General features: G+C 37.0%; 1 protein-coding gene across 2 annotated transcripts in view; it reads left to right on the top strand.

Annotated features, from left to right (window-relative positions):
• Nucleotides 1–12,513, top strand: part of LOC143362544 (innexin shaking-B-like) — a 55,718-nt gene that overhangs the window by 19,432 nt on the left and 23,773 nt on the right. The window contains exons 1-2 of one of the 2 annotated variants that reach the window (XM_076802798.1): nucleotides 1,064–1,727; nucleotides 12,090–12,309. In XM_076802798.1, the coding sequence (XP_076658913.1) occupies nucleotides 1,329–1,727; nucleotides 12,090–12,309 (619 nt within the window). In that variant the 5' untranslated portion in view covers nucleotides 1,064–1,328. Of the gene's footprint in view, nucleotides 1–1,063; nucleotides 1,728–12,089; nucleotides 12,310–12,513 lie in introns of those variants that run through there. The other variant, XM_076802808.1, reaches the window with a different exon arrangement.

The raw sequence follows: 12,513 nt of genomic DNA, 5'->3' as shown, positions 1-12,513 counted from the left end.
ATTTGTTGATCCGTCTACTTAAGGCTGTCTCCTTAACCCCTTGCCTTACAACTTAGTTCCAATGTTTCAGATTAAAATATACTATTCCATTTTGTTTGACATTCCAAATACACATCAATGGAAAATAAACTAATTTGTATTGCTTTAAAATCAATTTAAAATAGTTAGGTAGCTATGACATGCGTTAGTTCATGGCGGAAAGTTAGAAATAGTCATGTTTGGTGTCCGAAACCCATAACGTCTCTGAGACGTTATTTTAAAGGGACATTCCCATTCAGAGTCGTCAATTTTCCACAATTTATGAGATAAAAATTGTTTAGGTTAGTATAGGTCAAGTGTTTAACACGTTAACGACGGGGCCGTATTTTGGCAGTTGTATTTGTACATCCCGTCGTGAATGTGTTATAATTTGGCATACACTTGCGGCTATAGTTCAAGATAACACAGTGTAATTTCTATGTAATTATCTTCATTATTATTTAAATTATTGTATGATTCGCTGTAGGATATGACTTTTTATGGCTGCCATGATATCTGAATAATGTATTGACCAATCTTCTTTTTTACATATACATATAAAATAGAGATCCTTTTACCTCGTGACCTGGAATCACGTAGAAAAATTTGTTTAACAAAATTCTAGTCCATGAAGCAGAAATTCATTACAATTTAAACTTCTTCATGCAATAAATAGGAAAGCTATCGTTGATATCAACATAATTCTAGTTCACAAGACAGAGGTATCTCTGTTTTATATGTGTGTAAAGTTTGTAGAAGATTCATCAATTGAGATATCATGGCGGCCATGCAAAGTGAGTTATGTTCTGGAAACCATAGAATAATAAAAATAATAATAACAATAATTGCATAAAAATTACACCGCACTATCTTGAAATGTAGTCAAACGCATGTATCAAATTTCAAAACAATTAGCCTATAATAGTCTAACCATTTTTTATCTCATATATTGTTTAAAAGTAACGACTCTAAATGTGTATAACCGCTTAAGGAAAGGGGTTGACCAGCTTGTATGTACAGTGCCCGCAGATAAAGTGTTAGGAAGGTCTATGAACGCCGATCGAGGAAATGGGACAGAAGGAAATGAACAGCGACGGATGCACCGATGATTCGATTTCCACCTCGAACTCGGAGAACGAAACGGAAACGCGAGCAACATGCACGTAACAAAGCTACCACCATTTACGAGAGCGGAGATTTTTCACGCGTGGCCCGCGATCATCCGCGGAAACGGATCTGCGTAACGAGAACGAGGAGGAGGGGACGATTTCGCGCGTTCGAAGAGGCTCGTCCGCCGAAAAGCATCGAAAATGCCCCTGATGCTGAAGATGATCGATGTTTTCGGCTCCCTTCGGTCCCTGTTCAAGGTCGAAAGGCTCTCCGAGGACGCGATTGTCTTCCGACTACATTATCGCGCCACGGTGGCGCTTCTTCTCGGTGGCTGTGTCACGTTGGCTTGCAAAAGTCTTTCTGGCTCGCCTATTCATTGCGAGGCCGCCGGTTCTGTCGACAAGGTCGTCTTGGAGACGTTCTGCTGGCTTCACACCACCTACAGCATGGTGCACGCGTTCAACAAGAGCATCGGCCAGGCAGTTCCTTATCCGGGCGTATCGAACAGCAAGGGCGTTGGACTGCACGGCCACGCGTCCCATCCATTGGTCAAACAGCACAAGTATTATCAGTGGGTCATCTTCTTTCTGCTGCTCCAAGTACGATCGAGTCGTTCGTTTTATATGATTATTCGTAGATCGACTACAGTCCGTTTGACGAGACGAGTCACTATACGTAAACAAAATGTCCACGTGGTAACGCGCGCGGGAACAGCAGCACAGTGTCGCCAGATGAGGGGAGGGAGCACGAATTGAGGGAAAAAAGTTATCCTCTCCCTGCTAGTACCGCAGTATGCACGACAGAGACGAAATGTGTCATGTGACTGGACTCCGGCGGAAGCATGGGGAATAGTGCGGTACAAGGGGAAGTTAGAGTGGGGGAACAAGTTTTGATCTGGCAACTCTGCAGCAGTGGCCCAAACCTAATCTCCATTTCTGTTAATTTCTTGGTTTCTGTATCTGTATTCATATTTGTTGCGTTATTTTTGTTTTATGTTTGCAACGAATTATACTACAGTATAATAATAAATGCTACTACGTTCGTTAAATGTTTATGCAACAAATCTCTTGCGGCGGTTATAAGAAGTCCGGGAATTTAGCTCGGAGAATGTTACAATATCTGAAGGATACGTTGCTGTCCTGTCAGAACGCCATTATGTTCGTTTGTTTACGTCTGGCGACTAGGATTGTCAACTTTTTCTGAGACAATTCCGGGACATATGTGTTGCACATGTAATTTCATAATACCTAGTTTTCCGAGGAAATTTGTTTATGTACAAAAAAATAATAATACAGCAACTTCAATTCCGGCACAATCTCGGCCGATTCGGGACGGCTGGCAATTCTTCTGGTGACTCGTCTCCTTGAACGGACTACAGTGTTGCTTGGGTCAATCATGCAAATAGTTTTAGAGGGAGTTCCCCCAGTAACGGACACAAGAACTGAAAATAAGAAATAACTATTTGAAATCATTTATTTCGCACCTGTATTTTCAATACTGTTTATTTGAAAATAAAAATACAATCTATTTCTAAAATCTTTCGCAAATGTCCGATTTTAGTTATTCTAAAATAACTGTTCCGTTATATATGATAACAACCTAAGATTTCGTACTGATATTTACACTGAACATAATATGCAATATAAGATAATATTTAAATGTACGAAATATGTAAATGATGTCTTATTATTCTGTTCAGCACTGTAGGTTTGTAGGTTTTGCATTTTATGTAAATATACGAGGTTCAGTCAATCATGAAGAATAAGTTACACCCTCCCTCTAACTTTCGTTTTGAGAGAGGTCTTTCTCCAACGGGTAGGTGGCTATACATACCTATATGAACAATATTAGCGTTGATGCATTATACAGGGTGTCCCAAAAATGTTGTACTTACTTAAAACGGATGACGCCTAAGGTTATTTTTACTTTAAACCAATACGTACCATTTATCATTAGTCTTTTCTAGTTACGATATAGTATTTATCATTTTTTGTAATAATATTTGTTCTCATGTTTTTTAGGAAAATATGTTACAATTGACCGAATATTATAGTTATGAAGACCGCAATCAAAGTAAATTCTGGTAGCGAACGTGCCACAATTTAATAATCTTATACGGAATACTCAATCTCAGTATTTCAGCAAAACAGTGCCTTCGTGTTCTCTTTAATCCCTTCAAGATCACATTTTATCGAAAAGTTCTCCTATATGATCGGAATAAGCAATTTTATGATATAATGTATACCTTATAATATTAGGCCCGGACAATGTCGCCAGACGAGGGGAGGGAGCATGAATTGAGAGGAAAAAGTTACCCTCTCTTTGCCAGTACCGGAGTATGCACGACAGAGACGGAACGCGTCACGTGACCCGGCTGCGGCGGAAGCGTGGGGAATACCGTGGTAGAGAGTGAAATTAGAGTGGGGGAACAAGTCTTGATCTGGCGACACTGGGCCCGGGCAACTTCTTCCTCGCTCTCGCTTCATGACTCCCACTACCAATGTACCGTTCCCCCATTATCAACTATTTCATATTGCCCCTTACCGTACTTTGCCTCGTGTCCTCGCATGATTACGAACGTATGCATGTACATCTACACTCCACAGGAGTTTGGTGGGGGGTCCCAGAAGTAGGGGGAGGAGTCGTCTGTGGATCGCGAGCCGCAAGTTGCCCAGGCCTAACTTATACCTTACACTATATAGTGCAAGTTATGTTAATTATCTATTTATTTCGTTCTGTTAGACAAATGTTCCTTTGTTTTTTAGACAACACTAAACCTACCACAGTCAAAACGACCGGTTTTCTATTTCACAATTATTGAAACTATAAAAACGTTTTCATAGGAAATTTCTGAATTGACTTCTTTATTTAAGCACATATTACAATGAAAATCGTACAATCAATCGTAAATTCAATCTTCTCCCTTCTGTAAGACGTTTCACTTTTATATGTTTTATGCTTGGTAGGTTTAGTGCTAATTCAGTTAACACAAATACTTTCTCGATTTATTTCTTCAAGTTAATGTTTATTGCTCATTTAAATACGAAAGCACATTAATAGGGACTATTACAGGTAAAGCTCACTATTAGGGACAACTACTCTAGTAAGCTGGAGATCATCGGGTAAAATTCCGATTATTAATAATTTTGAAAAATTTTGTCCACAGTGTCACTTATAATTACGATGTCCACGATTTGAGATGATAATCATCGTACATACACAATAAACTTCGACACCAAGAGAATTGAATAAATGACTGTGACATGTATACTTCTTGTTTTTAGTTCACCAGGAAAAGCTATTTGGCTTATGTTAAAAAATATTTTGCGGTTTGAAATTAATTTGACGACATTCCAGACATACTTTATCATATTTGTATGTATCGGTGATTGAAGTTAATGATGAAAAATTGAATGTAATCGAATATAATCACTTCGTTTTGACATGTCGCGGTCGGTTACAATAAGTTCATGGTAATTTTGAAATTTTGCTATTGTATAAGTTTTAGTTACAAAAGTACAAAAACATCTTTTTAAATGATGAGTAATCCAGATTTCACCCGATGATCTCCAGCTTACTACATTTTTGTTCCGCTATAAGTCGATGGCTCCGGACGGCTCTAACGTATTGCGGTGCAGGGTACCCTATGAGAATATGCCAGAGGCTTGAACGTAGCGACAAACTACAAAGTGGTCGGCCGAGCAGCGCTATTTTTCGTTGGAAAAGACACTAAGCGGTGTCGAGCGGACAACTTCAAAAGAAGAAGAGGGGATAGCGATTTTCTTGTTTCGAAACAAACATCGTCGTCCTATAGCGGGACAAAACTGTAGTCTCGATACAGTGAATTCTCGATATATAACAACAAAACGGGTCTTGTCAGCGTCGTGTATCATCCAAGAGACATACCCGAGCCGTGTTATGTTTACACTCCTCGGCGTCCGAGGCCTTTCGAGCTTCGTGGCCCCACACGGGGTATACCCCGTGGTAGTGGGGATAATTCCGCGATGTTTATCATGCAAGCCTTGACGACATATATAGAGGAATCACGGTATCAACTAACGTCGCCAATATTACGGTGGAAACGAAACTCTGCCGTTTCGTACCTTTGTATCTTTAATGATTTTAAGTATCTACGCCTAACATTTTACATATCGTTCATTCATAAGAAAAGCGACACATCTCAAAAATGTTTAAAATTATTTTTGTTGCTTCACTAGCTTTGAAGTAATTTTAATTTTTCACAGTAAAAACGTCATAAATCTAATTCAACCTTCCAACAATTATTCGCAGGAAAAACGACATAACTCGAAATTTATTTATAAATAAAATTATAATAATAGATATATAAATTGTGGTGTACTTTATGACTAATGTACATGCAAATTAACCCGGTATCTAAATAATAACAAATTATTTCACATTTTTAAGTTAGTTATATACAATAAAAAAATTGGCAATTTTAGGTAATCTTCAAATGGTTCTCCTGTAAAATTTCCTTTTTTTGACTTATGTCACTTTTCTTATGAATGAACGATATATCATTAGAAACATGTATAGTACCATCGTGCAAAAGTACATTAAAATCGAACAGGGCTACCGCAGATCCTTCCCTCGTGAGCCAAGTACCAAGTGAAAACGGTCTTGAAGGCTTCCACTTTAAAATCGTCAACCATTCCAATTTTAATCGACGGTCCTCCCCGTTGGTCGTTCTGCCAGCTCAAAGAATTTATATTAATAACCTTCTTCTTCGGAAGAAAAGCATATTCGTCGCTTCCTGGTTATCGATCAATCGTGACTAGATTATAAGCATACTCATAAGCCAAGGTTGTCGGGGGACCTTCGGTCAGCTTCGCCCTAGCAGTAATACGCTAAAGAGAAAAAAAATCCTTTCCCCGATCGTTTCCGTTAAGTGGATCCGCGAATGGAGGGACGCATCGGCGAAAGGGGAGGGAAAAAGAGCGGTCTGTCGTTCGTTCAAAGACGCTCCATCGGGTTTTCCTCTTGTTTAGCCAATTTTATCCACTTACCGCGTGGCTCCATGCGGAATGATGCGCCGAGCTGGCACGCGAGCACGGTTAAAGTATAGCTCGTTCTATTTTCATCCATGGATTTTCCCTTTTTGTTGGATTCGCGTGGACGTTGGCGTTCGACCCTGTTCCCGAGTCGCGACAATTCACGGTTCTCTTGAATCGTGTAAAGGGTTCACGAACTGCACACCATCATACAGGGATTTCGGGATAGAAGGTTCCAAATCCAAATCGGCTAAACACACTTCGCGACAAAAAAATGGCACGCGTTTTCGTAATTTGCATGCACTGAAGTAATGCGTTTAAGTGGTATACTGGGTGTCCCAGAAAGGTTGTACTTCCTTGAAAGGGGTGGTTCCTCAGGTCATTTGAAGTGATTTTTTGCTTTGCGAAAATGCTCCTCGCGGAATTGTTAAACAGTTATCAACGAAAAACACGGACCAATCAGAGCGCGGCTACAGCGGACGGATTCCGGCTCGGACAATGCTAACGCTACGCTCAGCAGAACCTGTAATCGAGCCGGAATCCGTCCGCAGTAGCCGCGCTCTGATTGGTTCATGTTTTTCGTTGATAACTGCTTAACAAACGGTCGTTCCAGAATATCACCCCTTTCATGGCAGCATATTTTAGGGGCATCTTGCACTCTTTAATTGTAAAATACAACCTATCAGTATAAAAGGTTGAAAGAAAAAATTCCAATTTTTTAAGTGTATACAGAAATAATAAAATATCGGCGCGACAAAATGATGGCACGTATAAGAGAATTTATTGAAAATTTGAAAAAAATATGTTTGATTTTTTGCATCCAACATACGCTTGGGCAACGACTTAAATAACTTATTCAGATATTTACGTCATTTACGACGGGTTTGAGTCCATTTCAGTTACCACGTTGGAAAATGTTTATATGTATGTTTCTTGTGAGTATGTCGTTTATTTAATTGGATACTTCAGATTCTTAATGCAATCTAATGCAAAGACAAAATCTAAACTAAAATCTAAACGTGTATAATTTTATGTATTTTAAAAATCCTTATGTATCCGGTACTTGGAGAACTCTCCTTATTAATTAATGAAATAGATATAGATATTTTTTAAATAAAAACATAAGAAACTATGACAACAAATATACATTTTTCATAATAACCAAAAATTATATCTAACAAAAGTATTCGGACGATACCGATAACTCGCTAAAACCAAAACAAACAAATTGCTAATTATAATGTCGTGAAGGAAATAAAGTTAAATGATTGATATTTTGTAGCATATCCTTTTGAATCAATGACTGCTTGCGTTCTTTTCGGTAACGACACCAAAAATCTTTTTATTATTTCATCAAGGCGAATGCTATGCCACTTTTGAAATAATATTTCAAAAAATTCTTTTTGTATTGTTTAATTTTTCGGCTTTTAAGTGATGATTTAAGCGATTCCAAATTTTTTCAGTATTGGAATATCCACACTTTAGAATGGATATTCCAATACTGAAATTACAGTCTAACTTAATCACTTTTTTCATAGTAGTTTGTTTTTTTAGTAGACCAATACAATGATCAGAAAAACATCTCCAAGCCACTATATTGCTTTCTCCATGTTTCAAAATAGGAAATTATTAAATCTTTTTCTTTCTTCTCGACGCACTCATTGAACTGTGTTAGAATCGAACGAGTGAAATTCACTTTCATCGCTGAAAAGTACGTTCATCCAATTACGATCCTGTTTAAATGATCTCGAGCAAATTAATGTTGGACTTTCCTACTCTGTTCAGGAACTAATGATTTCCTCGCACCATGTCATCCGTGGGAACCAAGCGACACTAAACAACGACGAACCGTTCTTCACAGTCATATACAGCTTGCCAAATTAAACTATTTCTACATGAAAATCAACAGTAGTTTTCCTTGTCTAATTGAAGTTTTATAGATCGACCAGTTTTACATATTTTTAAATGTTCCTGCTGGTGGAATCGGTACTTTTTATTGATTGGGGCGTCTAAACGTTGCGAAACTGCGGATATTAACTCTAAACTGTTTAGGAAATTAATGATTTTTTCTTTGAATATTTTTGGTAAACTTTTGCCTCGTACCATACTAACATTGTTAAAACAGAAATATAAAATCATATTTCTACAGAAATCTTGTTTCACAACACAATTTACGCTTGGAAATCAGTCGTCCGAATAGTTCTGTCCATTTAAACATACACAACGTACTCCCTTGTAACTTTTGCGACAGTTAGAGAGAGTGGTGCTAAGTGCACACGCTCGTGCGAAGCAAAACATTCGTACGACCGAAAGGACAACGAATAAAAAGAAAAATATTTGTGTCCGAAGTCAATTGACCTGTATTGTACGTACAGTGATGGACAAAAGTAATCGCACACCCTTTACAAAGGAATAACTTTTTAGAAATTGGAGCTTACTAGATAATGTTTAAAAACAATTACTTAGAAATTAGTATTCGTTGAAATTGGGGAGAAAAGAGTAAAGGTTACGATTTTTTATTTGAGCGTATAAGTAAAATTTAAAATATGGTTACTGCACATCTAATAAGTAAGCTATATACATATGTACACGAAGTTTTATCGAAATTGATTACTGTTGCTATGAGCTATATTGGTTAAAAATGGGAAAACCACGAGAAGCTGCAATTTAAATAAGTCGTAAAATCTTTTACAGATTTTTACATCGTTCAACAGCAATTTTTAACAAATTTGTTGACGTATTATATATTGTTGGAATTTATATAAAACAATTAATTCGATTGATTTCTTTGTACTTACTCTAAATACTGTTCTCTTTTCGAAAAGTTTATTTGGAATTTTATGAAACTTGAAGCATTCATTATCGTGGTAAAAGGAAAGGGTCTTCTTACTGGTTTAGATGGGAGGCATTGATGTGTTATACAGTTAGTGTAAAAAGTGTTCGTACACCCTTTCAAAACGAGTCACTTTTTTAAAACTGATCCAAACAGCTTGAATTTTTTTGAGATGCTAGAAGTATTAATTTCTTAGGGGTGTGACTCTGAGCAACTTTTCCCTTTACATGTTACCGCCGCTGGACCTTAGCTTTTGAGATATTTGTAAAAAACTGTTACGTCTACTACATCCAACTCCGCCATTTTAAACGAATTTTAATTAAATCTGGGTTAGGTTTGTTGGAGTGGGAATGTAGGGGGAGGGGTTCCGTCCCTTGTTGGAGATAAACCATTTCGACAAAAGATAATCAACTTCATACAGTGCTTCACAGTATCACATTGTTGTTACTTTAGACAGTGTACGGTTAAATACACATTATGGCATTAAAATGATGTCACTTGAGCAAGTGGATATATTATTTTGTTACAGTTAAAAATTGAGAAAAAAATCACAAAAATATTCACTGTGCAAGAATGAGACACTATACTTTACTGAACTTATACTTTTCACTATATTTATACTTTTATTAAACATTGAGATAAGATTCAGCGGAATCAATTATGTAAGTTCGAAGTTAAGAACGAAAATGCAAATGGATCTACTGTATGCATACGTACCTCAAACACAAGCATATATAATTGAGAAGGATCATGCCGTTTTTTAGCTCTTACAGTCACGCATATCACACCATATATCGATAATTCGCGGAATGAGAGAAACGCAGTCTAGAGGCTCTACGGCTTTCTTTAATTAAAGCAACGATATTTCACTCCGTGTTCGTTCCGTATGTTCCCGTTTACACGAGGGATACGCGAGCGTTTTAAGACCAACATCGCGAAGTTTAACGGCTCTTGTAACAGAATTCCGGTGGTGATACATTTAGGCGCCTACGGGACAACGTAAACTCGTTACCGAAATGAATTGCCGTTAAATCAACAACGATTAATCAATCCACCGTGCCAGCTTGAAACAATACTGTCGTTTAGTGTGATTTTATCGCTTCCTAAGAAATGCACGATCGATCCGACATTTTTACGCGCGTGCCAACGCAACGCGCGCGGGCCGATCCGTCGCTTCGAACGGATTCCGCGAGATGTGCTCTTTTAATTAGGCCTCGTAAAAGCTTGAGAAATTTAACACTTTTCGCGTACACGGTTCTCTTGCAAAGTCTTTCGTCCGTCATCAACACTTCCCATCAGACGTCTTATGCGGTGTCTACAGATTTATTATCATTAGGTTTATTATTAACCGTGCGAAGGTTGCGGTCCGAAGAATTCCTTATTGGGACGCTACGATGAGTAAAATGCATTTCAAAAAATAGTCGAATGACGAATACATTATCAACTTGTTATTTAGTTTCTTCTTCGAACGCGAAATATATTTAGGTAATTGCATTCGATTTTTATGTCGCACAGTGTTCGAACTCTTATGGAAGTCGGCAGAAAATTAATAACTTCTAAACTACTGTCGTTTTCGACCGGAGACCCCTAATACTTTTTTAAAGAAGACACGAAGGTATATTGAGTGATGGAAAAAAATAAAATGTCACTAAAAAACAATTTATTGTCTTTAATTTTCGGATGTTTTCTCCGATTCGGGCAAAGTTGGGCAAATGAAATCAATTGCTATGTAAAGTATAATATGTCCAAAACTAGATGCAAGAAATCAGACAAGCACTTTGTGGTACTTTTCTAAAACTCGAATCAAAGAACTTTTATGCGTTTCAAAAGACCTTGTAATACTAAACGTAACTTGCAATAATCAAATTAATCGAATAAACATTCAGCAAATAGCACGTGTTCCAGAAAATATATCGAATTTTATATTCGATTTGCGCTTCAGTTTTAACAATAAATTCAGATATTTAGTAAAAATTGTGTGTAGTATTACAATTCTTTTCGATTTGGTACTTCAAAAAATTTTTCTAAAATACTTTTATTGACTGTATACATGAGTTAACGAATACCTTGGCATTTTGTATTTAATCATATTATGGAAATACTTCTATAATTTGTATTTAAAGAACTCACCGAATACTTGCTCTTACAGCAATCTTTCACCCAAAATTCAAGGCTCGATGGCTGATTTATTTATGCATTTCTTTAATAAATCATTACATTTCGAAACCCGTGTACAAGTAAAAATATTCCATGCAACACATGATTATGATCGAAATATTTATGTTGACCTGTACAACGGACTATATCCGATGCTGTACAGAATGAAAAGGATATCAAGGTTTTCAGGGGGTATGCTACCCTGTAAGCCTAATAAAATGAGTAAATCTAAAATCTTTTTCGCATATAAGGATACTGTAAAAAGAAATTTTTTTTTAGGGAACATCATGCAATGTTTTAGCTTTATTTTCATACTTTTTTTCTTACATAAAATTACAAAATGGTGGAGTTGTATAACATTACCTACCTCCATGTCCAGCAAAACCTTGGTAGCTTACACTCAGCAGTAAAAGTGACAGGAGTATAAAAAATAAAAAATTGTTGTATTAACTTAAACAAATACAGATTATCTTCAATATAGCGGACGATCGCTTTCACATCTTAATTTGCCGAATTTTTATACATGTTAATGTTGATTTCTTACAGCGGAAAAGATACTTTTGCTTTTCACAGTCGCGATTTTCTCATTTTTCAAAATTATTAAAAAATCGTACGCTACATTGAAAATAATCTGTGCTTGCTTAAATGAATACAATTTTTTATTTTTTGTACTATAGTCACTTTTACCACTGGGTTCAAGCTACCAAGGTGTCGCTCTGGACATGGAGTTAGATAATGTTATACAACTTCACCATTTTGTAATCTCATATAATAAAAAAAATATTAATATAAAGTTAAAATGTTGCTTAATGTTTCCTAAGAAAATCTTTTTTCACAATATACTTATATGCGAAAAAAAATACAATATTAGATTTACTCTTAATGCAAGCGGATTTAATAATTGATCTCGCGTGTTCCTGATACCCCCGGCTGATATCTTCTTGCGATTTCTGTTCCAGGCGATCCTCTTTTACACACCCCGATGGCTCTGGAAAGGCTGGGAGGGTGGCAAGATTCACGCCCTTATGATGGACCTCGACATTGGCCTCTGTTCTGAGGTCGAGAAGAAACAGAAGAAGAAGATGTTGCTCGACTATCTCTGGGAGAATCTTCGCTTTCATAACTGGTGGGCTTACAGGTACTACCTCTGCGAAGTTCTCGCCCTGGTGAATGTGGTCGGTGAGTGGCACGATATTTTATTCCCTCGATCCATTCCCCGGATTTTACGCTCTTTCAACTAAATCATTATAGTCTGCGAAACCTTTTTCGATAGATACATTTTCTAATTTAAAACCCGCAGGAAATGTCGCAAGTTACTTGTCAATGTATCTGCACCTTTAGAGCAATCTTTGGGATTCTAAATCCCTATACTATTTTTTTTGA

Source organism: Halictus rubicundus, chromosome 2, assembly GCF_050948215.1.
Source record: "Halictus rubicundus isolate RS-2024b chromosome 2, iyHalRubi1_principal, whole genome shotgun sequence".
NCBI classification, from domain to species: Eukaryota; Metazoa; Arthropoda; class Insecta; order Hymenoptera; family Halictidae; genus Halictus; species Halictus rubicundus.
This window is presented reverse-complemented; position numbering and strand designations above follow the sequence as displayed.